Source organism: Battus philenor, unplaced genomic scaffold (genome assembly GCF_028537555.1).
Source record: "Battus philenor isolate CCGP_79_NKW_IND1 unplaced genomic scaffold, ilBatPhil1.0.hap1 SCAF_7, whole genome shotgun sequence".
Lineage (NCBI taxonomy): Eukaryota > Metazoa > Arthropoda > Insecta > Lepidoptera > Papilionidae > Battus > Battus philenor.
In genome coordinates this window covers 8,883,747-8,910,175 of record NW_027181737.1, presented here as the reverse complement: position 1 = coordinate 8,910,175, position 26,429 = coordinate 8,883,747, and the positions used below count along the sequence as shown (strand labels likewise).

The 26,429-nt window shown below is 30.7% G+C and overlaps 3 protein-coding genes across 3 annotated transcripts; all 3 read left to right on the top strand.

Moving 5' to 3' along the window:
* The first annotated feature begins 1,634 nt into the window (after positions 1-1,634).
* On the top strand, positions 1,635-7,355 carry dmrt93B (doublesex-Mab related 93B). Its single transcript, XM_068774575.1, has 5 exons — positions 1,635-1,796; positions 4,195-4,368; positions 5,747-5,844; positions 6,243-6,405; positions 7,053-7,355. Exons 1-5 carry the CDS (start codon positions 1,635-1,637, stop codon positions 7,353-7,355), a joined length of 900 nt encoding a protein of 299 aa, XP_068630676.1.
* A 6,506-nt stretch (positions 7,356-13,861) lies between these two features.
* On the top strand, positions 13,862-16,743 carry LOC137931101 (protein THEM6-like). Its single transcript, XM_068774501.1, has 3 exons — positions 13,862-14,101; positions 15,655-15,869; positions 16,426-16,743. Exons 1-3 carry the CDS (start codon positions 13,960-13,962, stop codon positions 16,654-16,656), a joined length of 588 nt encoding a protein of 195 aa, XP_068630602.1. The 5' UTR covers positions 13,862-13,959; the 3' UTR covers positions 16,657-16,743.
* Positions 16,744-20,849: 4,106 nt separating this feature from the next.
* On the top strand, positions 20,850-26,351 carry LOC137931166 (glutamate receptor ionotropic, delta-1-like). Its single transcript, XM_068774572.1, has 9 exons — positions 20,850-21,538; positions 22,010-22,140; positions 23,291-23,384; positions 23,892-24,051; positions 24,279-24,503; positions 25,075-25,183; positions 25,267-25,451; positions 25,855-25,959; positions 26,268-26,351. Exons 1-9 carry the CDS (start codon positions 20,850-20,852, stop codon positions 26,349-26,351), a joined length of 1,782 nt encoding a protein of 593 aa, XP_068630673.1.
* Positions 26,352-26,429: the final 78 nt, after the last annotated feature.

Here is a 26,429-nt window from a genome sequence, read left to right as displayed (position 1 = left end):
AGCACACGCCCAATATCGCCTCATTGCGATTTTTGCACTGTTATATAACCTTGGTTGTATTTTGACATTGACCATGATATTTTTCGCACTGTATGTAGGTAATCCACATTTCATGACTAACAATTTTTTTTTATTATATTTAAAAATTCTTTTTTATGTTTAAAATTATAGGTTTTAGATACTAGCTCTTTGTTTATTTTGTAACAACTAATATGGCGATTTTGTACTATATTTTCTAAAAATGAGTCGGTTTTACCGTAAAAGGTTGTTAATCGAAACGAGATTCATCTTTTACACTAAAAACCCCGACACATGAGCACTGACATGACGTAATATTTGGAAACTTATGTAGCATTTTTTCGTTTTGTGTGATAAAATTATTGTTTTTATTTTAATTTTTTAGTTTTTTGAAAATACATCTAACTATGTAATAACTGGAAGTTTCAATGGCAACTCTTACAATTCTAATTCTAATTCTTTTATGGTTCCGTACAATAATTTGAATTTTTGTGGAAAAATAGTGTAACCATTAATTTAAGCTCATGTAGTATTCTCAAGAAATATTTTTATTAAATTTCTGCCAATACGTTTCTCCATTTCATTCACACAGGCCCAAATAGATTTTAGACAGCAAATGTCAGGAAAAGTTTATTTAAAGATATTTACATATCTTGATTCGTTGTGGCGCGAATTTTATTGTTCAAAACTTTCTCTAATACAGCGGTTGCAAAATTTGCAAGTTTCAAAATAAATATAGTCAATTATTTGAAGAACTTAGGAAAATTTTCTTGGATTTATAGAAACGTGAAGTTATAAACTTCATAAAATAAATCCAAGTATATTAATTGATAAATATACTTTAATCTATTTTTCTTAAGATTCGATAAATTTAACTATATACATTAAAGGGACGTACTAACAATAAGTTATTGATGATGTGATTAATGTATGTTACAGAATTTGGTTGTTTGACTCGACTGTATAAATAAGTAGTTTCTTAGTTATTTCTTTACATGAAATTATTCTTAAGTGAACAAAAAACTTTGTTATTTTTTTAAAACCTTACGTAATTCCCATTAACACCAGTATGCTATAAAATACGATTTAAACAAACCTAGAATTTTAAACAAAATTAATATGCCTAGTTCATCTGAATTTTTATCGAAAGTATTGATTATCAGTCTTCACGCATTAATTAATAATTTTGTTTTTTAAATCTTAGGCATATGAGTAAATATTAGAAGGCTTAAACATCAGTACAGTAAAAATAAATTTATTTTTTTAAAAAAAAAAACAATAGGTATTATAGTTATCAAATGGCAGCAATTTTAAATCTGTGGAAATAATACTTTTATGTGTACTACGTAATTTTTTCCACATGTATTTTTCTTAAAATATAATTGTCTGCAACACAAAGATACAGGATACGACGTAATTTAGTTTACCAGTATCCTCACTATGTTCTTTCAAAAAAATTGTAAGTTAAGTATATTTTCCACTTGTATAGTTTGGAAAGATAATAAATATTTTAATTTTGAGAACACGGTCCTTCAGATCTTAAATGCCGTGGTAAAAAATAGGTGCACCTACCTTAATTATTCATGAAACATTTTATTTTTAAAGGGATTATAAAAATGATGAACAGTGGTAAAGCGCGCGTGCCGAAATGCGCGCGTTGTCGCAACCATGGTCTGATATCAAGCCTCCGAGGTCATAAAAAAGCATGCGCTTATCGACATTGCCAATGTCCTAAATGTGGTCTTATTAAGGAACGCCAGCGGATTATGGCTGCACAGGTATTGATATATTTTCACTCCAGTATCATATCCTCCTTCTTATTAAATAGAGTGATTGGTTATCAGTGTAAAAACTTTAAATTAAAGCTTATAATTATCGGCTAAAAGGCTTTAATTTAAAGCTTTTGAAAAGTGATAGGCCTATAACTTCTGACTGTACAAAATCTGAAGGGACAGATAGTAAATAGTAATTAATTTTGCTATGTAATAATCTGCATTTTGGAAACGCGTTTTACATAGTATGTTTATTGTTTCTGAAACCATTGATAAATGGATTCAGAAACACCTTATCCTTTAATCAATTGTTTCACACATTAATTCATAGCAAAGAAGCATATCCATCCCTTTAGACTTTTATACATATAGCCAACCATCCTGTATGTAGAATTAATTGAAAAGCAATGAGTCACGATTAATTATCAAGTGAAATTCGTTTCTATGTGTATTCTGTATATTTTAACGGTATACTTTTTATTGATTAAAAAAACTGTAGCGAAAATAATTTCTATGCTTACTTTCTAATATTTTTCATAAGCGGATAATATAGGCAGGGGAGCATATTAGCAGATTATTGCCATAGAATGGAGAAATGATCTTTAACAAGGAATAAAGTTAGTTGTTAAGGACCGTTGTGATTATTCAAAAAGGAAAAAAGCGCGTTTGTACATTTTTAGTTTCATAACGTTTAACCTTCAGTGTCATTGTGTACAGTCGATAGAAAAAAATAATTTCCGTTTAATTCTTCTTCCTATTTTAGAAATAACCATTGCATGCAAAGGCGTTAATGTGTTTTAATGTAGTGAAATCGAGACCAGCTAATGCGTTCAGTTTATTTGAACAAGTGGCACGTGTTTACTGTAGACGCCGGATGAAACATCGATCGGTTTGTACAGTAATGCATCGTTCTCGATGTCCCACCACTTTTATCTGAGATTCGAGAGCCGCTCGCTGCTTCATTTTCACATGTTCTCTAACTGAATATCAAATTACAGATGTAAATTTAATATAAAATATTGTAGTAATTAAAAGTTAATTTGACTAAAATAACAAACGATTTATTACATTTTTTAATTAATAATTATGAGCTTTTGTTGTAAATTTATTATAAATATAAATTTTAAACATATATATTGCCTAGTATTATTGGATTATATTACCTACAATGGTCTGCGATATTTGCGGGCTTGAAGTACGAGTATGTTTAAAAAAATAGATCTTTTTTTTTATTTTCAAGATGAGTACATAAAATTAAGTATTCCGTTCAAGTCCAGTTATTTGATTAGAATCGGGATCGAGTTCTGTTTATTTTCTCAATTAGGCAACCGCAGCTCGCGCCCGGGGCGGTCCTCCCCGGGGTGACCGCTTACCGCAAACACAAATATCGTATGTTTGTCATTGATTTTCCGCTAAATTAGTTTATGGGTATCAAATTTCGTTTCATTATGTCTAGTGTAAACAAAAAAGATTTTCTTTAAATGCATTTTTGTGCAAAAGCTACACGTGTCTTTTTTAAATTTCTAAATTTAAACTTTCAGTTATAACGCAATCTGTTTTTATTGTTATTATAAAGTAATTGACTTGCGTTTAGCGTTTTTATTGATTTTATTTCATTGTACTTTATTACTCATCGCGTTGAACGAGTTCAAATATTTATTTATGTAGTTCTTTACATAGTTGTATTCTTATGTGAATGAATTTCGGAGTTAGTGGTTAATAATAATAAGCCTTTATTTAAATTATGTCTTATGAAGCGATTGTAGTGAAGACGCGACTTTCTACTTACCATTATTTTGAAAATATACTTTCGAAATGTGACTATTTTTATGACATAATATCAATATTTGATCATAATTTCAATTTTAAAATATTTTATATCATAGAGAAATAATACACATATTTCTTATTCTACATAAAAATATGTGCAGGGTGTTTGGTTATCGGTGTAAAAATTTTCTAGGAGTAATTGTATAGCTCATTTGTGAGCTCAAAGCTTTAAAGCTTTCCAACTTATTTCCAATCACCTGTATAAAGAGATTACTTTGAAATCTGTTACAATGATTATTTTCTTACACAATAATAGGACAGGCCAAAGTCTTCTAGCAGTACAATAGAGGTTTGCAGGGGCAGATAGTAATCAGTGATTAATTTTAATATGTAGCTATTCGAATCTAAAAACGCTTTTTTACTATATCATTCATTTTGGAACCATTCATTTTTGGATAGGATACACTTGATGTTAAATGACAGCGAACGAGCATCAATCCACCATTTTAAAGATTTGCATCTATAACCAATCACCTTCTATATTCCTGAATATTAAAAATATATCGTAAGAGTAAATTTTCAATGTAGTCTTTTTAAAGGAGTATTATTTTAAAAAGGTGTGTAATATTATCAGGTAGCTTTGAAAAGACAACAAGCCGCTGAAGATAAGATAGCATTACATTTAGCTTCCGTTGAAAGCGGGACAGCATTGGATTCGTTGCCCCCCGGTCGTATTTACGGGATGCGGGTTACGGATCCTTGTCCAAGTCCAGGACCTGAACCCGATTCTGCGCTTGAGGATCAAACGGTAAATATGTATTTTATAGCTTGTATGAGAAAGGTTACTACATCCTTATCGTCCTCTTTATTTCAGCAATACGACGTTCACAGCAGGACATGGGCATCTCTCATAGATTTCCAAAGTACTGGTTGGTAGCGGCCTGCATCAGACGTATTCCGGCGACCTTAACAATGTTGACTGTCTACCTTGTGGCCACAACCAAAAGGCCCCACTGTAGTTAGTAAAATTACCAAGTTAAAGGGAGGTACTAGCCCGTGCGATCTGGTGATAAAAGGAAATTCTTTATCGCGCATAAGATTTGTTTATTCAATGACTTCGTTGACGTCTTGGTCTGTGCTTAATAAGCTCAATAAATATATGATAACTTTTAATTATTGTCATCAATAACAGTGTAGCTAAGCTAAATTATAGTTGTTGCATCTTTTAATGCCTAAATTTTTTTAATGTTCAGTGTAACATTATGGCAATCTATTATTTACTTACTTTTTTTCTTATATCTGTGCTGGTAATGATGCTTAGGACACGACTACATAGTTCAACATACGTTACGCTCTACATAATATCTTTAGTAAACATGTATGTATGACAAATTAAAAAACGTCCATATCACGAATGTTCATTCAGTTTCAATGGTAAGTTTGAATGAGTTAAGATTGCGTTTACATTTGGGCAAAATGTGTGTCATCTGTCGCTGCCGATGCCGACTTCTGTCTATCCTACAAATTGGAGGTTTGTTATTAAACAGATTCCCATTTAACTTTTGATTAGAAACACGTTGTGGAGATTGAAGAAGCTAAAGCAAATTCTTCGGAACATAAAATTTAAACAAAAATTCATTATGGTAGTGCTAACTAAAATTTGAGATTATTTAAAAGAAAATATTTACATTTTTCGCATCTACAAATTATGTTACTATTGTGGAGGCCCACTAAAATCATCTGCAACTTCAATTGCTTACAAAAGTGAAAAGAATATTACATGTTACAATTTCAAAATATTTCTTATTGGAAAGTTTTTACAAGCACTACCGAATCGTCTATGAACAAAAAATATCGGTATTGTTAGTCCCACAGCAAGTAACTGCTGGCTCTGATAGCAGTTCTGCTGAGAAGAACCGTCGAGAAATTCATCAGCAGCTCTTTACAAATATAGTTTTACAAGGAGTCCGTTACAATAATTAGCTTCTTGAATGAGCATCGATAATATTTAATTCCATACATTAATATCGGTATTAATATTCTTTGATAGAATATTATACTTTTTTCAATTGTTTGTTTTTAATGTTAGTTTTAAATTACTTTAGTGGCACATCTGAAATTGTTTGTGGTATTTTATTGTAAATGTAATACGTATACCTTGTTTTAAATATTACATTTGGTTGCAGCCCATTCATATCGACAGTGAAACCAGTGACTCTATGCCAGAATATTGTAGCGCATCATCGGACTCTGCAGGCATTTCGGCAGTATCATCAAGAGCATGGTAAATATAATATGTTATAATATTCTCTTTATAAATAACATTTTTTATATCTGATTGATAAATTACATTGCTGTATTTGGTTACCTATAGTTCATTATTTATATTAACTGTATATGGTGACTTTTTTTTCAAAAATACGTCATACTTAATGAAAATTGAATACAAGAACATTTCTAAACTTTCTTTAACCAGTAATTTCAGACTAAATATAATTTGAACGAAGTGAGATTGAGTTATAAGTCTTCAATCATTCGTTTTCAAACCAAACGTTTCTATATCGTTATGAATTGCAGGCAATTTACGATTAAACTTTACATAAAATTTAAAGGTGAATGTGAACGTGGTTTCTCTATATTAATATCGCGCATGGTTTTGAATTTTTACTTTCATTTATGCAGTGGTCAAAACGAAGTATTGGACGGAGAGAGTACAGTCAGTACGGCAGGTTTAGAAATGTTAAGAAAATTGTTTCCGGGAAAGAAGCGGTCGGTTTTAGAGTTAGTTCTCCGCCGATGTAATCATGATCTTCTGCGAGCCGTTGAACATTGCAATGCTATTCATGTAAGTAATTTAATCAGAGGTTTGTAAAATATTATTAAGCAATAAGCAGCAGATCATAAATTACATTCCATAAACGATATGTATTTCTATACAAGTATAATTCTGGACAGCTGTTTTCACAACGATGGTGTATTTATGTTATAACATTAGTTACTATACTATCTTAACCATAAACAGTTGATATAACTTTATAGGACCATTTTAAAAAGAAAAAACCACACATAGATATCTGTTTGGTGAATAAATTATTTCCTACAACGTGGAGTTAATTTCTGCTCTGCGATAACAATAATGTGTATGTATTTATTATGGTTTTGAAACTAGCTGAACAGCGCCATAGAAATGCAACCTTAATTATCGACCTGTGTTTACTGTGTTGCGCAAGATTAGTAACTAATAATTAGGTAACATCAATTTTTATAAGGCATATTACTTACCATAAATTGATTGTCCTTTCCCCTGTACTTATTGAAAGGAAAATTAAAATTATTATTATTCTTAATAAAAAGACTATCTTACGCTAAACAGGTTATTTATGATTACAAAAAATAAAGTTCGAAATTATGTAGAAGCTTCATTGTAGACGACTATGGAAAATTTGAGTGAAAATCCTCACGTTCCTTGATTAAATTGTCATAAATATCCAGGGTCAACACGAAAAAATGATTACGACGAGCGCAGCGTCATCCAGTTCTAACTTCGAAGCATCCGTTTCAAGTTCGGAGGAAGTAGAGTCCAGATGGTCTGCTTTTAGACCTGTAGGACCGAGGGCACCGCTTCTACCAGCTCTAGTCATGGGCAGAGTGTGTGGGTCGGAATGGTTAGTGCCATTGCCAGGTTTACCAGCCTTGTCCGCACCATTGTTGCTGCCTCTACAGCATCCGCACGGGCCCCCGACTTCTTGTAACCCATGTACTTCTGATTGTCGGCAATGTAATAATCGTCACTAACATACTATATACCACTTATCATTATAAGCTAATGTTATATGTTTAACACGTTTCATATCTAATTCGCACTAAACTTGTTATGCATAGGTATTAAAATATTTTCCCCTATTTCTTTATTTTTGATTACAATGTTTTGCAACGGTTTTGCCTAATAATACAGATTGAGATAAAATACGGCTTTTAAATGTATAAGATGGATAAAAATTTTTGATGTATAAATTATTAGTTATGTATTTAGTAACTATTTTATGTGATATTTTAATGCCAAAGAACTTTTTAATATACACTGGGCTCATTATTTCATTAAAATGTAATGTACACTGAATACAGTTGTTTTTTTTTTGTTTCTAAAACTTTTGTGTTTTTTGGTGGAATTATTTAAGTCTTCACGATTTTTTCTTCACGAAAGCAGCGGTACCCTACACGTGTAGGCGGAATACAATAATAAAACCCGCTTTCGATACTGGGAAGTTTGTGTTAATTATTATCACCACTGCTCAAACACGGTCAAGAAAAATATTTGAGGAAATAAAAAAGCTCTTTTTCGTTGCGTTATTGGCAATTTCAAAATGCGCGAATAGCGCTAAGCCTGACCATCGTTTACGAAACTTAGCTCTAGGTTTGGACCGTTAAATCGCATTATTATCAGATTGGGTGGCCACCGAGCTTTTAAATCGCTTTGGCGAGCACTTAACGAAGTGACTTCGGCTTATGTTGTTACTCTTTTGGCATTCAAGGGTGTCCGAGAGAACCGAACCCCGCCTTGGTTGCCATCGACTGCCTAACATTGCACAAATATTTTTTTACAAAGAGAGTGTGTATCACTCATAGTTAATGGAACGTCTTGTTGATTTTAGCTATTAATGTAATAAAAATGCTGAATATGGGAAAGTACAGACAACATTCTGCGAATGCGGCTGACGTTGGTTATTACTATTCTTGTACTTCGTGGCTAATCGCTACTATAAATATTTAGCGTTAATGTGAGAACGCTCCGTAATGTTAGCCACTACGGCCACATTACTGTTTAGTGTTAAATCATTGAATTCAAACACTTTTAGTGATGTGGTCGCTGAAATTGCATTCGCGTCGAATTGGGAACAAATACGAGTACGTGCTCGGGTGGTAGTTCGCATCCAGCTGCAAATGCGTATAAATACTTAGAGACAATGATAATAAATGTGTGATGTCGTTAATAGGTTAACAAAATAAATCAAAACACCCCAAAAGCCAGAAGCTATTATAGCAGACAGTTACAAATACGAGACAAACATGTTAAACGAAGACAAAGAGAACGTCCGCACTAATTTCGTAGGTAAACAATGAGCGTCAAATTGTAATGAACTTTCGAATATAATTCTATTTGCTTGATGGGATATTTGTAATAAAATAACAATAGGTTATAATATATTGAAAACAAATAAAGAATGATTTTGTTAGGAAGGCCAAAGATATAGATAAACGACAACAATTTAAATTTACTCAAAACATATGAGTGTTTATGTATATATACATAAATATATAACAGTTTAACTATTTCAGAAAGTTCTAAATTCCATTAATTATAGTACATTCCAATAAAATTATTAAACAAGTATCATGACAAAAATATTATACAACTTCTTTATTAAAAATGTTCGATTTAAAAGTTTTTGTTAAGGGGTTCATTACCATACAATGTGTTTCGTTGCCCATTTGCTGCGTCGCCGTTTCATTAATTTTTGAATTAATTATTGATGACAGTTTCTATGTGTTCACTACTGTCGTATGTTAGTGTCATTATTAGTATTTTTTGATTATAATAGACTTTGAAATATTTTATGAAATGTTTATTTATCTTTTAATCGTTTTATATGTAGTCTGTGACGTTACTTATATCTTGCGGACTTTGTTTACTGTTTTTAGTAGCAGAGTATGGACAAAATATATTTACACTCTTGAGGATATCACAACCATTTATGGTAAGTATTGATAGAAATAAAAGTCATGAAACAATTCATTCGTGGCAATATCTCGAAATAATTTAAAGATATAAAATATTATTGTGAACTGAGAACTATAAAGTCTTTTTAGCCATATTAGTAATAACAATTACAACAAAACAGTATCTTCATATATAATAATCGTGTAATATCTGTTGACTAAGTTATAATACTAAAAATATGGGTGATTGGTTATATGTATAAAAACTTTAACGGGGTAGATGTATAACCTCATCGTGTCTGCAAAAGGTATAAAGATTTTAAACCTATTTTCAATCATATAAAGTGATCATTCTTAAACCTTTATCGAAATGCGAAAGACTAATAATAACCATTGACAGTGTAAAGTCTGCAGACACAAACAGTAAACGATAATTCATTTTAATATGTAGTAATTCGAATATATTCACTAATTGACTTAAAGGCTTTTAATACACATATCTCCAATTATTTCTAAATGTAAATTATAAATATGTTTTCAGCGTTACTTCATAAAAATTTTTGTCACTAATCGTAAAATTGATTTCTAGGTATGTGCACATTACAAGACTGCGATGTTTGGTTTAAAAATTTACGTTTAGCGAGATTGATACGTGATTTGGACTTCGCTCGTTATCATTTTTACGAAATGACTGGAATATATAAGCGTAGTCAAATGTTGGGTATCCATTCACTTCAAGGATCTACACTAACGATAACCTGGTCTCCTATACCGCTGTTTGCATTGTACAAAATAAACACCAAGGTATTCCCACCCCTCAAACCATATGTGTATACTATTTTACGTATTAATTATGTAAATGACAATATTACATTACGTTTATTTACTTCAAATCTTTTAGTTTTATTCTTCTAAACTTAGTTTTAACAAACATTCAATTTGAATTAAAATTATAGCGTTTAAACTTTATGCCTTTGTACTGTCTCCGTTGTTGTTGTCAGAGATAGGTTGCTGGTATTAGGTACAGTAATAGATGTAACGGGTTTTATATTCTAGTAATTATAAATTTATTTAAACAAAAATAATCTACGGGAACAATATTTATTTAACTGGTAAATAATAGTGAACAGAAGCGTATAGTAGCAAAATAGATAAAAAAATTGTAAGTACTTGTGCATAAGAAGCTGAAAAGAAATTGTAAGATTATTTAAATTCATAATACCAAGCCTTAATGAAAAACCAAGGCAAAAAATTGCTAGTCACCTGTCTTTTTAAATACCTATTTCATTTTGTATAACATAAGGCGTGGTTTATTTCTTATTACTGCCGATTTCAACTATAACTGTAATTGAATTATAACCAGCTACAACTGTCAAATTATAAATTCATATATTAAAGCAATATCAATAAATTAAAAAATGTTTAAACGGATTACACTAAAACCATTGCAGGTATGATTTGTTAATTTAAATAATGTTTATGTTTACAGTTGGTGTATTGGGATGACCGGTCGCTCTTTTTTGAACACGAAATTGTAACTCTCCGTGACAATAAAGTTCGTTCTCTTTTAGTCTCGCGACAATATGCAATAGGAGGAAATGAAAAGTTGACTACTGAGCTTTTATTAAAGGACTTACCGGGGTATTGCAAGGACAGGCCTAGCTGTCCTGCATATATAAATGTTTGGCTAAACAGCATGCAAATTACTAGCAACAGATTAAGAAGAAATATACAGTAATGAGACATCAAACATTGAAACTTGTTTTTTAATTAATTTAGAAAATGGTCACTCATGAACAATCCTTCATTTATGCCACTTTATGTTTATAAGAGCAAATGAAGTTTGAACACAGAAACACACACACAAACACATATATATATATATATTTATATATAAATATAATTAAAAATCCTTTTTTTCTTCTATTACATATGTTGCAAATGAGGCGTGGACAAGCCCTCCAATAGATGAATCGACGATATAATCAATGAATGTCTCTGGATGCAGGCAGAGTAGGACATCGTGGCGATCTTTGGGGTAGGACTATGCTTTGCAAAGGGCGTCTATCACCTGACATAATGACGAGGAAAACATTAATAGCTATATAATATATACTCATGCTTTAAAGATCTTTTCTGTATGATCAACTTTTCAGCCGCAAAGGGAAATCATTATATGTGTATCGTTCAGTGCAAATGATTGCATCAATTATTTATGTGACTGAACTAGGGGCGCTTGCTGTTGGTGAATATTCATGTGTTATTTTTGGTAATATGATATGGATAAAACGTTATTTAAGATAAATATGATCGTCGGCAGACAAATTATATCAGTATATTGATTTCTAGCTATAATACAGTAATAACTTAGCAGTTGGACAAATAGCTTTATCCTTCTATTTCCATACTATAGTTGTCTGTACGAAATTGTCTTCACCGACCGCCTATTGTTCTTTTTTTAGTTCAAATGCCTCTATATATTTGTATGATATATACAATATACAGTATTAAATAAATAAAAATAAATATAAGTGCGTGTACACCATGTAAATTTGAAATTTTACTACTAGGCAAATTATCGCTACAGTTTTATAATTTTTTTTGGGTGTTGAAAAAATGTAATTAGTGTGTTTATTTTACGTTACATAACGTACTGTAAATAGTAATTAGTAGAATGTACTAAATGCCTGATCATAACATATAATTTACGGAACAACTTATTGCGTCGAAAGATCAACACTTACATCGTGATATGTTAAATAATTACATCTTAACATCATCGTCATAATTATTTCATCTGTACTTCTAGTCTTCCGTTTTCCCCTTTAAATAATAGACAGGTCGCTTAAGTTTCTTTTAAAATTTCGCCTCCCTGTGTTAACATTTTAGTAGTGGTAATAAAGTTACTAATAGACATTATGCCGACAATCTATTACCAGAAAACGATGAAGTCGTGGTCTGGTCCTCTCTGGTACCTTCGATAAGACATCTTAAACCTTGACCCTCGTGACCTGTGGATTGTTCAAGATTAATTATTGCAAAGATCTTATGCTATCATAAACTGAGTGCCTCAAAAGCGATAAAGCTGGAAATCAATAGACAAACAGTTCATGCGTTGGTTTATTAATTCGTTTCAAGTAAAAGGTATTACATGTAATCTATTGGCAAGGAATATTATAACAAAAGCATAGAAATGAATATGCGTTTGTTAAACACCGCAGAATAATTTAACAAACAATAAAACTGTCAATAAACTTTGTTCATAAAACATAAGAAGTGGTTTTATATTACCATAAAATATCTTCGATATGTAATTTTATCAAAATTAATATTATTTAAGTTTAATTATTAGATACGTGAATATAAGACATTGCATAAGAATAATTTATTATCTTTATATTCCGGAAAAAATATATTTCCCCAAGGTTCCAAAAATTACTTACTGTCATGAATTATTTTGATTGTTTAATTTTTTTCTTTATATATTTAAGCTAATATTAATATTATTGACTCGTATTTACTCTTACAACCCCCATCGTCCTGAAAGGGTTAAGGAGGCTCACTCTGAAACTCTTTCTTCGTTTGAGGTCGGTCTATCATCTTCACTGAGTCATTTTCTATTGTACGATGTTGAAATCAATAGCGCTATTTACCGTAAACCCGACGGTGACACGTTATACTCGGGTTTGTTTCAATTTTGGTTCATCTCATATCTTAGATAGCACCAGATTAATATTTTTCTTAAATATAATGTTATATATAACAAGAAGACGCTAAAAGATAATATATATATATATACATAAATTACAAATGCGGCGTGGATAAGACCTCCATTAAATGAATAGACGATGTAATATATATAATACATTTAATAATATCTATTATATTTAGCATTATCTTTTTAATGCCAAGTACTTATCGATTTTGATTTTTCAAAATCATTCAAATGTTGCTAACCAGTATTCAAATTTAATATTACATAAGGCCGTGATGGAACTAATAGATTATATAATTTACGAAGGCTGCAAATCTACGCGAGGATACACGTTTGTGAGAAATAATAAGATATGATATAGATTTTGTAAATATATGCAATTGAATAATAAACATGACGAATACTTTTTGATACACTGTTAGATAACTAAACAAAATGTATATGGTTATCGACAATAATTCATTTTTAAGTTTATCGAAATTACTTTTGTACATTTTTTATGCAAAATAAAAGTATTCATATTTATATTTGTGTTAAAATTTCTCCTTGTACATACATTTGTAACTAATTTGACGGTAACTTATAATATTATCTTAAAATTAATCAAATACACCACTTTCTAAGATCATATCACAAACTACTACTACACAAACAACTTTATATTTTTGGTACAACAACGACAATATAGTAAATTAATTTCTTGCTTGAATATTTTTCCTAAAATTATTACTATAACTTTGAACAATGTCGTAGTAAAACATGTTTACGTTATAGTGAGTTTATTTGTAGCTAATTTCATACAGGAAACAGGTTCGACGACACGAGCACCGGCTACGGTACGTCAAAACACTTGACCATTTACTTTCATGTTACCTGCGCAGGTATAATATCAGTGTGGCATTGAATAGCTTGATGTGCCAGCGTTTGTGTCTAGTAAACTGATTTAAATATAGCAAAAGAGGCAAAATGCTTTATATAATAGCGTCGATAGTAGCTTTAGCCTATATGTTATTTGATGTTAATTATTTTATTAGAATTGCCTTCACAATATTATCGGGAAGACTTTTTCAAAAAAAGTGTGGAATCAATGACACGACAACAATTTATGGTAAGTGACAGAAATTTATTAACTGTTATATTGTAAAGTTAATTATATAAATCTAAATATTCCATTAGCGCATTTGCGAGTATAGCTAAGCAAATATGTAAAATTGTAAAATTAACGAGTGTTTCTTTATTTTTGACTTTTGGAATTGATGTACGGAATTGTGAGTGCTGTTATTGCTATTGTAACTTATTTTATTGCAAACATTAAAAGCAGAAGCGTTGACTTTCTATCGAGAAGTTTGTTGTTTTATAGTTCTCGCTTCATAATTTTCTCCTATATATATATACATCTTATTTCGCATATATAGATATTCGGAAACATAACTTGTTTTATATATATCTCGGTAAACATGCAGTTGCATTATGACGAATGTGGTTAGAGTGAATCTTTAATTTTATCTGTCCATAATTTCAAAAGTTTAAACAGTGTTGTGCTAAAATCACTTAAACGTGTTATTAACATAACTTGTCCATGCCGAAAAAAAGAACAATTAATGTATATATTTGCTTCATAGCCAAGGTTATCCGGTATTAAGAATACAAGTAAACATATTGTTTTTAATACATGTTTTTTTTTATTATCGCGCTAATATAATGCTTATGCTATGTGTACTTAATATATTTAAAATTATCTGAAAATGTCTGGACATTTAGAAAGATTATTCAATAATTAGTCTTAATGTCTGGAGGCTATGGACACCAGACCTATGTGCGTTTTAAATTAGAAATTAAACAATAGTTAATTATGTTACGAGTGACATTACGGTATTTATTATAAAATTCATCTATTTAACCTTCATTGACCTTTGAAACCCCGCATTAAAAAAAAACTCAATTAGTTCCCATCAAGAATATACAATAGTAGTAAGAATTCATGAGTGATACATAACAAATTTATTTCGTTAAATATTTGAGTTTAGTTGTTTCTTGTCAAATAGGTGGCCATAATGAATTTCGGTTAATAATAAAATAACAAAACACATGTTGTGCTTTGATAATATATATTAAAATATAATTTTGGTAAATTATCGTCGTGTCCTTCAAATCTTCGGGAGCATTCTTCCTAACGACACTAAAGGTTTTTTAAAACACGATTGCAACTTGTATCTTTAAGAAGCGCTGCTTATACTTTTCGAATGTTTAGCTTTAATTAGACCAGTTGCAGAAGACTCTAGTCTCATCAATAATCATAAGGAGACAAATCTGGGCTTCACGGTGGCTACTCAATGTGGAAAAAAGCATCTCTTTTCGATTTGATTTTTCTTTTGAACATTTCCCGTACGACCTTTATGCTGGTAATAGATGTGTGACTAGTGACTGCGTTTCGCTGGAACCAAGTGACGATATTTTACACAAGCTTTCTTTTCTTTTCTCGAAGCTTTTTTAGATATTATTTTTTATTTAAAACTTAAAGATGCACTTTATTATACCCCGTCTATTAATGCAACCTTAAGTCAACTGTGAATGCCTATTACACTATTTACTTGATTTACTATACTATTGATTATATTGAAAAGAATTGATGTGTAATACTAATTAACTACTTATTTTTAGGATTTTGTACTACTCAAGATGTTGATATATTTTTAAAGCATATGAACAACGCACGATACGTCCGGGAGCTCGACTTTGCCAGATTTCATTTCTACGACAGAACTGGAATCTATGCCAATATCAAAGCAGCCAATGGGCATGCGCTACAAGGTGCCTCTAGCATTCGCTATCGGAGAACCATTCCCATATTTTCTGCATATAAAGTGGAAACTAAGGTATAAAATTATAAAAGCGTACAGTACTTGGCGATAAACAATGTACATCGCTCTCTCTGAAATTAGCCTGTTTTCTCTTTCCAAAGGCCGATGTGCAATATTTATTGCCGGATATTGTTATTGGTTTCTTAAGTTGCACAATTTAAATTTGGTTTTGATTCACAAAAATTTCCACATCTTAGTATACTTTTTACAAGAATATTGTTTAAAACACCCTCGTTTTACGTAATAAAAATTTAAGTCGAACTTTCTACGTTTAGCGATTCTAATTGAAATATTATTATGAATACTAATAACGTCAGTCATTTATAGTAATACATAAAAAATATTAAAAGATTGTTGAAATTTCTGTTACAAATATTGTTAAAAATTAATTTGTGGATCCAAATTTCAGACTTAGTTATATCTGAGAAGTATAAGCCTTTTTAAGTATAAAAAAAATTTAAATTTTTTTATTAAGTAATTTTGATAACAAAATAAATAAAACCCTACGACTTTCGAAAATGAAAAAAATGTTGAGTTACTGTTTATTAAATATTATTTATTTATGTTGCAGCTCGTGTATTGGGAAGATAAGACGCTTTTTATTGAACAGAAGTTTATCACGACGAGCGATGGGTTTGTACGTGCAGTTGTTTTGTCGCGTCAAAATCTACTTGACGTGGACGCCGAAACTCTGTTTAAAGGCATCCCCGGTGCTGACCGAAAACCAGAATGTCCGGAAGAAATCAAACATTGGCTTCAAGCTATTGAAATTTCTAGCGCACGTTTAAGGAAAAAAGATTAGAATAAATGCTTATTAGAATAAAACATTTTTAATTTTGTAAGTTGGAGTCGGTGGTGTTTTATTTGTTTGGTGATTAAATTGATTGTTAATGTGTTTTCTTATTTTTAATAAGTAAACGTCCCTAATTAAAAAGTCGGTGACACAGATGGTGAAAAAACGACATCCAACAAAAGTATCGTATATCACTTCGGTACATCGCGACGGCGCTCGACAGACGAGTAGGCTTACTGTTTACACATCTTGTTCACTATTGAACTATGGTTTTTAATTTTCTTAGTTCATTCATTGTATATTTTATAAATGTTTTAAATTATCGCATTCATTCACTCTTCTTTTTTGTTTAAAATTTTTGATTATTCATGCGAAGTACGACTTATTTAACGACCGCAAATAAGATATGAAATGATTAAAAAGAAATAATGAATTTACAATTATTAGTTCAGTTGATAAAATAAAACTTTAAATTTGTGCATAAACTACCACTTTTAAAAATTCAAAACTGAGTTTTTTTATAAAAATTAAAATTGGTGAATAATAGTGATAAAAATCTCATTCCAAAGAATATAAAAAATAAATGTTTTTTAAGCAATTTTTTTCTCTTCATAACGTAAATCTCTATCTGTGTACCTTAACCTGTTCCCTGTTTTTTATAGTTTATACATAACAGGATACCTCGTTCTTGTTAAATTCCAAACAAATCTTTAGACGTTCCTTAAGCAATAGCGTCAATTTATGTGTATTATTGGATAATCCGTGTGAAGTTGTCCGACACCCACTGGTATTCTTATGAGGGTAGAATGGTATAAAAAAACCGACCACACACGTATAAAATTTTAGTTGTACGTTGCTGTAATGACTTTGATACTTTTATAATATTATACACAGATTTTAATAAACATCCGTAGAATCTTATCGAGATAAAATTATTTTTTATTTATTTCTTCTCTTATATTTCCTATTACAGGGTACTAAGATGGTTGGAGCCTTCATTACAAATAATCGCAAAATAGTGCAGATAACTGATAATGAGAGAAAGGGAGTGGAATACATAAACAAAATTATACTCACTGGAACATAAAAAATATTCAATTAGTATTGTTGTAATTGGGACTGAAATAAAACATTGTCTATAAATTTAAACCCTAGATTTTAACTAATATTTTATAAAAGGCTTTTGAAACACCTCTGATGTAGCCAATGAGATTTTCAATTCGTAAAATAGGCAACTTTGGTCGCAAATATCTGACAATTTGTTTTATGGTTTTAAATTCAAATATATTTCAAATGAAAGCTTATATAATTTTGTTACGACTTAAGTTATCCCTTCCTGGAAAGTTTATTCTTATAAATCAGCTCCGTGGACGACCGAAGACCTAGTTGATTATAAAGAAGATTCATCTTATATCACCACATTTGAGTTGCGTCCTAAGCTGTAAAAAATTATGATATTTTAAATGGTTGCGTCAAATTTAATATAAAAGAAGTCGCAAGTCCCTAATGACTTACTGAAGCAAATTCGTTAACATTCCTTGAGTCTTGCATTAGTGAACATGCAAAATAATGGTGTAATTTATTATTATTAATACTCGTATATATATATATATATATATATATATATATATATATATATACATATGTATGTATGTTTTGTACATGTTAACTACCCGTTATTCATACCCGTGCTGGTATTAATAGATTACAGTTTCTTGAGATCTGATCAGGCAATTCATTAATATTGTCAACGACTGTAAGCGGGTGTAAAACACGTAATACAATAGTGGAGACTGGTTAATTAGTCTATCTCATTGTACCTCCAAACCGCATTGCAGGATAGACGGATCTAAATTGGGTTGCGATTGGAAAGTCCTTGTCATCCACTATTCTCTCCATCAACCGATTACCACTTTATTGGGAATGTGGTAGCTTTATACAAGAAAAAAAACATAGCAACGAAGAAGCAATCAATATCATTCTCAAACCTTGCTCCCACTTCCCATTAAACTTTAGAAAAGCATAGTTAAAATAGTACATGTTTTGATTCAATTGTTATATAACTATCAGTTATTTTGGTTATTTTACCTTTTCCCTACATAGTAGCTATTTCATACGTAACAAAGATGATGGTTTGATTTTATTTCAAAATATTAATTACTTTCTATCAAATATCGCGTGTATGCGGTCGCAGTAAAAAGGTGGCGCTAACCGACCGTGTGTGTCTTGTCGCGAAACAATAACACAATATCCATTAGCGGTAGTGTTTTCTATTTCCACTACTGTATTTCTCAAAGATATTTTTAATTTTAAATATCTCTTATATTCTTAACGTTCTTGGAGATTTTTAATTAGCTTCCTTTTATTCATAGTAATCATTTCAGTCTAAACTGTTGTCAAAAAATATATAGCAAACAAATCACTTGAGTTTATTTTAGAAAATCTTCTGTTATTATTTAGATTGACATAACATTGCATTAATTGATAATATTTTAAATGAGTAAACGAGATATTCGTTTTAAACCGTTTAAAAAAAATTGGCGACATTCAATGTGTCAAAGTTTTAAATCTGTTAGTTTTTTATGTGAAAAATAGCGCAGCTTATAAATTTATAGATAAAGTTACCTGTGTGCCGATATCGTAACTTTTAAAGAGAATATCATAAATATTTTCACGTTCAAGACAAACATGAAGTAATACAGCACATGATATTTATAATTTTGTGTGTTTAAAATTTGTTATTTTAGGCACAAGCTAAGTGCAAAGTTTATTGTATACCTTTAACACATTAATTGTCTTGTTCAGGAATGAAATTACAATAATTTAAGAAAAAAAGAAGCTCTTATTTACACATATATTTGACAGTGAATTTTAGTATTACAAAACACTAAACAAATTGTAAGTAATATTGTTATTAAGTATAAGTTATTACCAGTTTGTTTGGAAATTTAAAATGTGGTTTGTACACAGCAATTATAGACCGTTCTTTGAGCAGTTAATAGCTGTAAACAATGATCATAAATGGCTACCATTTGTTGAATTCTTTTTTGAATACGAAATGTTAATCGTTGTACGAGGAATGCACGTTATTTTTTTCAACGGTTCCGTATTTAGCAGATTTTTATATTTTTATTAATATTAAAAGAGAGAGGACTGGGACTTGCAATTGTAGGTCGGTTCCCGGGACACAATCTTTGATTACACACTTTGTAAATTTATTTATTACCATTGCTTACAAACAAGTTTCCATAGGTCGGGTAGTAGCGTCTTTTGCGTAGTATAATACCCATTATATATTCGCCCGTAGATATCTTTAGAGAATCCTTGTAGTGGGGTTCTATATATATTCAGTCTACTGAAACGACGACGATGACAATGTATATTAATATTACGCATATACAAAAATGTCAACAATGGGCAAGCTAGACGAAATTATAGAGGTTGTTTAAATGTTCCCTCCCTTATTTTTATAATAGGTTGTATAGGTTTTTGGCAACTTCTTGGCACCTGAACTGCAAATATTTTCTTGATATAAATGTAAAAAAAACTATACTGATTAATTATTGTTTAAAACTTGGCGAAATATATTAATTTTTTACGTGTAACGATGAAAAAATAATTGATCAGAATTCAATTAAGGAAGGTAATTAGTGTCGATTGGTAAAATAACTTCTTTACACAATTTAAGGAAATTAATTTTGTTTTACTGTTTTTGGTGGTAACGATATACGGAAAATTTAACTAAAAAAGAAAAAAATCAGCTTTACCTAGTTTATTCATTTTATATCTGGAATTTTACTTTAGTAGTTCCGAAATAAAAACACCATAAAATTTTAACTATACGAAGATAATTTAATCCTCATAATTGCAATTAAATATCAAGATCGCAAAAGTTATAGGTACTACTAGTGTAAGAGTCTGGAAATAATAGCTTTGTCTACAATATTACTGGTGTTCTCTTATCAGTTAGGGGTGTGCCATGCACCAATTTATGCAATGCCGTGATGAGTAGAAATATTTCATTTTATTTTCTCACATAATAATGGTTTCAATCTACTTGTTTTTAAATGTGGAACCCAAAACATAGTTTTATTAATCTCCACAAATGTTTCCAGTGACAAGTGTTCCCTTATAAAGAACTCAAACTACAGTGATCTATTCAAACTGTTACGTTTTTAAAATCGTCTACACGGCGCGGAGCAATGTTAGCTTTAAATTCCACACTTTTGTCCATTGAAACTTTGTTACATATTATTTTAAACCAATACTTTGAATCTTCTTATTGCATTGCCTTCGTTGCTGATGAACCGTTACGTTTAAATCATAACCATAGCTTTGTTTATATTAAGCCAGACGATGATAATTTAACGGAAGCTTTGTTAAAAGTTTCAGACATAGGTTGTTTAGATTATATTGTGAGTATGAAGGAACCGAAAAATTTTATAGCAGCCTTTGATAAAACAGTTCATGAGAGCAATGCGAGAAAAAGTGATAGAAAAATTGTTTTATTACCTATCTCCTGCCGAAATGAAGATACTGATCATTTATTTCAAATATTAGATATGAGGGAAACATCTTTTATCGCAAATATTCTTATAATAGTGCCGTCATTTGATCAGACCATTTGTGAATCTTACGATCTGATAACTCATAAATATGTCGGTGTCTCAAATAATAATCAACCATTTTATTTAGATCATTGGAATTCTAATAATAAAAAGTTCAACAATAATGTTAATTTATTTCCTCACGACATGTCAAATATGCATGGAAAAGTAATAAAAGTATCTTGTTTCACATACAAACCTTACGTTCTCTTGGATTTAGATTCTTCACGTACTCCGAACGGTCGTGACGGAGTTGAAATAAGAATTGTAGATGAGTTTTGCCGGTAAATATATATTTTTTTATTATTTAAATAAAATATTTGTATCGAAATTTTTACACGCGAATTTTACAACAGAGATCGGATATTCAGATGCACAGTTCGGCAATCAAATTTAGTTCAATAACAGTTTGGGTATACAGCAATGTCCCTGATTATGTATATCAAGGGAACGAGTGTTAAAAAAAAGATTTTCAGAAGTGTTAGCTTTTTTGGGAATGCACTTTTGTGCCGAAAAACGCCGGGATGCAAGTGCATGAGTGTGACGACAAACTACACTTTCTTGAACGCAGATGGAGGCTCCGCAATTAGTTCTTTTAAATGATATATTAGTGTAACATTAAAGACCATACTAAAAAGTTATTTAGACAAAAATAATTTAAGGTTTAAGTATCCGAATAGCTAATGTCTTGTAAGCAGTAATCTTTAATGAAAATTTTAAATAGATACATTCTTACGAAATTTAATCGATTTTAGTTGGATCAATTGTTCAGTGGAATTAGTACGAGAAGATGAACACCAATGGGGTGAAATCTACTCATATGAGAATTTGTCTGGAATTGGTATCCTCGGTAGTTTAATTGAAGATCGCGCTGATATGGGAATCAGTATGTTATAACATTATTTTCGTTCTTTATTTTGAAATAAATAATAATGTTTACGTTCTGTTATATAAAAATTATTACATATATACTTAATTTACGCATTGAAAATAGTACTTAAAACATTTCATTTTTCCAATCAAAAATAAAATAATTTTCACTTAACTTAAACATTGTAATTTATTTTTATTGTGTTATGATGTTATAGTAAGACGCTTAAAGCTATTTCGTTTACCGCTGTTTCGGTTTAGCGCCCTTACATTTCAAATCGGAGATTCCTCAAAATTGTGCGCAGCGGTTTTCTCATGTACATATCAAAAACAGTTTGGATGTATTTCTTGCCTAAGGCGGAGCTATACTAACGCATTTTTACCATTCGAAACATTTGTTGACATTATTGCAAGCATAAATTTATACAATACTAACTAAAACAATTAATACAATGACAAATATTAATATAATTATCTGACTAAATTTAACCAAATTTTTGTTTGTTCTTATAAGGATATCCGTTTAAATAGTTTTAATTTTTGTAAGAAACAAATGTTTGGTTTAATTTTTATTAAAAAAATCATTAAATTGTATACCTAACCAATTTTCTATCTATCTTCCTCTAACCAAATTATTTACATGTCTAACCTCGTTTAGCGCTGTTATACATTACGCTCTTCTTTGTTAGAACGTTTCTTACGCGTTAAGCGGGTTGGTCCTTACTGTATTTACACTTTATAACATATTTTTATTTGAAGTTTTAAATATAAGTTATAGCTTTATACTAACATGAATATTGTGTAAGTGATCGCAAAAACAGGAAAAAAACACCGCGCTGCGTTCGTTATGAGCTCTTCTCAGATCAGGGTGCGTTTGGAACAGTCGTATATTTAAGTTGAAGGATGCTCATTAGGAAAGCTCCGATGGGAAATCTCATTCTGATTTTGGTTTCTAACAATATGGATTCTCATGATGTACACAAGAGATCATTATAAATGATACTAGGCAGGTTATAATATAAATTAATAAATAATTTCTATTAAGAGACAATATATCGCTACATTTTTTTTCGCTTTTTACATAAATTTATGTCATTGTTATATAACCTAAAGAATAATTTGGACGTAAAATAAGGTTAATATAATAAAAAAAACTTTAATTTTAGCTGCGTTGTATTCTTGGTACGAAGAATTTTTGGCACTTGATTTTTCTGCACCGTGTATAAGAACAGGCATAACATGTATTGCGCCTGCACCAAGGTGAGTCTGCAAATATTAATTATTTTATCAATTTTAACTAATGTATGCTTTTGTGATAGCTTGTCTGTGCCATTATTTCACGATTAGAGCAAAATATGCTCAAGTGATATGTTGAAGCATAACTTGAATTGCAAATTAGAAGCTGTATCAAACAATTGCAATTTTACACATACGTTGCATAACGTCAGTCATTTTTGAGAGTTATATAATATATATAACAATATTATATATAACATTTTTGTAAAAAAAATGTATGTGTCTACTTTGATGCTATTAATTTGGCAGTAGCGTTATATCTCTTTGGTTACGGAACCATATATATTTTTTATTTTAGTTACTTATATAAAATTACGTGAATATGTTGTGAAGTGTTCAATTTCTACATACACAGTCACTACTTAACTGTAGATAGCTGTGTTTTAATTTATTACTTTTTAGTTTCCTTAAAAATATTAAATCGATAAGAATTGCTCTGAAATAAAAATAATATGCCTCTATTTTTTGAAGATTGCTGGCAAGTTGGGAAACACCTTTTTTACCATTCAGTTTTTACATGTGGATTGCGATCATTTTCACGTTTGTTTACGCTTCAGTTGCTCTTACAATAGCGCAGGGATGTTCTGCTAAAAACGTCTTTCTTACTACATTTGGTGTTATGGTAACACAGGTAAGATATAGTATGTATCAGGTTTGATAATATACTTTTATATATTGTAAAATGAAACATTAAAACAAAAAATTATAAAACAATATTCAATTTATTTTTATTTACTTTTTTTGACATCTTAATTCTCTTAATCAATCTCAAAATCATTGAATTACTCGTACCTTATTATTATTAGGAACTCTCTTACCTTATTATTATTAGGGACTATAACTATTTTTTGTTTTCAGTCGCAAAATGACGTCGGTAATTCGTGGAGAATTCGGAGTGTTACTGGATGGCTACTCATTTCCGGATTAATTTTGGACAATGCCTACGGAGGTGGCTTGGCGTCTACATTTACTGTGCCGAAATATGAAAAATCAATTGATACCATTAAAGACATAGTTGATAAAAAAATGATATGGGGCGCAACTCATGATGCTTGGACATATTCCTTATCACTTTCGCAAGAGGTAATCTGTTAGATACAGAATTGTATTATCATGAGAGATCAGAACTAAGGTCACTGACGTAGCTTAAAGATTTGCTTAAATGAAGCCGCAGTGAGCAGAACACATTGCTCGTGTAACCTACGGCTGTTGTTGCCGAAAGGTTCTCGAAAAGCGATCACTAACCGCTATCGGCTATGCGGCGTGGTTAAGCCCTGCATTAGGAGGAGTGATGGCATAGTTAAGATCGCGATAAGTCACAGGATAAGGGCAGAATAAGACCGGGCATAACAGCGATCTTTGAAGGAGTCCTATGCTTTGCAGAGAGCGTCTATCAGCTGACGACAGATCAAATATTAAAATTCTTAATTTTTTGGACAAATTTTCTGATAAGAAGTTACGCATGCGGCTTCAATGACTTTCAGAAAAATGAACTATTTTCGAAGCGTACATTTATATTTATCTCAATCGCCCATCTAGAGAACTTTTCGACACAAAGAAGCTTTTCATAAAAATACATTTTTAAATTATACTCATATCGCATAGTAAGATAATTTACGTTTTAATTCGTTTTATACTTAGTGTAATTTTTCAGCCATTAATTCAAGAACTATTAAGTAATTTTAAAACGTATACATTTGAAGAGTTAGAACGCAAGAGCTTCACAAGAAGCATGGCGTTTAGTATCGAAAAACTTCCTGCAGGTAAAAAGTTTCACAAATGTAGATTAATTTAGAAAATTGATATCTGTAATTTAAATTATTAAAATTGTTTTGTAACGAAAAAGGTTATTATGCAATCGGCGAGTATATTACGGAGAAAGCAGTTTTGGATTTTACAATAATGCAAGAGGACTTTTATTACGAACAATGTGTAGTAATGTTTCGGAAAAGTTCTGCCTATACAGATAAAATGAGTCTTTTGCTGGGAAGACTTCATGAATCTGGACTCTTGCTAGCATGGGAAACGCAGGTTAGATATGTAATTACTGCATCTCTTTTCGCATACTTGCCCCTTGTGGGTGTTATGGGATTTGTACCGACAAAATACTTCCGATGTTCCACTTTCGTCAGGAGTATACCAGTGCCATGGAAACTCATTTAGATGTTATACATGAATAGCCTTGCCAAGGTCATTCCCGTAGCAAAGGGCGCCGGAAAAAAGCACTTTACTTAACACGGGCAACGAAATACGGTCACGCATATATCATGGGGACCACAAAAGCAACTACTTATGTGCAAACCTTCTCAGCGCTTTGATGCGAGCCTGGTCTTTGGGATCACCGCCCGTAACAATTCGACCGCACAAACCCAACTAAAATAGTTCGAAGGATTTCCACACACATTAGGTTAATACTGTTTCCTTGCTTTTTCAGGTGGCTTTACGACATTTAAATTACCAGGTTCAACTTGAAGTGAAATTATCTAGATCTAAAAAAGACGTTGACAAGATTGAACCCCTGGCTTTGCGACATTTTTTAGTAAGTAAATTTATCCGTGAAAAGTATATTAGAGCTAAACTTGCCAATTTATTTACTTTTTCATAAAAAAGTTGCCGTTTTTAAAAAAAAAATAAAAATGACGGAGAAATTGGAAAGTATTTTATTTATCTTTATGTTTTCTAATATAAGTAGACTATTTATTATGAAGATCAAGGTCGTGAAATAAATCGCACTATGTCACTGTTTTTTGCTGCTTTTGTACTTATTATTAAAATGTTTTAAAGTTTTTCTTAAACTCTTGGCGTGTATGGCGTTTGGCGTTTCTTTAAAAATTTGTTTTGTTTCAGGGTGTCTATATATGCTTCGGTTTCGGAATAATAATCTCAAGTTTGTCTTTCATTTTCGAAATTATTATGAAACGTTATACATAATAGAAAAATATTGCAGCAGAATGGCTGTATTCATGTAGTTATGTAATTATTGTTAGTGTAGACTTATGCAAATAATAA

Excerpts from the sequence above, each read along its gene's own strand:
- LOC137931101 (XM_068774501.1), top strand. The coding sequence starts at position 13,960 with ATGCTTTATATAATAGCGTCGATAGTAGCTTTAGCCTATATGTTATTT. Across the intron at positions 14,102-15,654 it reads TGACACGACAACAATTTATG|GATTTTGTACTACTCAAGAT; the intron begins GTAAGTGACAGA and ends ACTTATTTTTAG. Across the intron at positions 15,870-16,425 it reads CATATAAAGTGGAAACTAAG|CTCGTGTATTGGGAAGATAA; the intron begins GTATAAAATTAT and ends TTTATGTTGCAG.
- dmrt93B (XM_068774575.1), top strand. The coding sequence starts at position 1,635 with ATGATGAACAGTGGTAAAGCGCGCGTGCCGAAATGCGCGCGTTGTCGC. Across the intron at positions 4,369-5,746 it reads CTGCGCTTGAGGATCAAACG|CCCATTCATATCGACAGTGA; the intron begins GTAAATATGTAT and ends ATTTGGTTGCAG. Across the intron at positions 6,406-7,052 it reads AACATTGCAATGCTATTCAT|GGTCAACACGAAAAAATGAT; the intron begins GTAAGTAATTTA and ends ATAAATATCCAG.
- LOC137931166 (XM_068774572.1), top strand. The coding sequence starts at position 20,850 with ATGTTAGCTTTAAATTCCACACTTTTGTCCATTGAAACTTTGTTACAT. Across the intron at positions 23,385-23,891 it reads TGTATTGCGCCTGCACCAAG|ATTGCTGGCAAGTTGGGAAA; the intron begins GTGAGTCTGCAA and ends TATTTTTTGAAG. Across the intron at positions 25,960-26,267 it reads TGGCTTTGCGACATTTTTTA|GGTGTCTATATATGCTTCGG; the intron begins GTAAGTAAATTT and ends GTTTTGTTTCAG.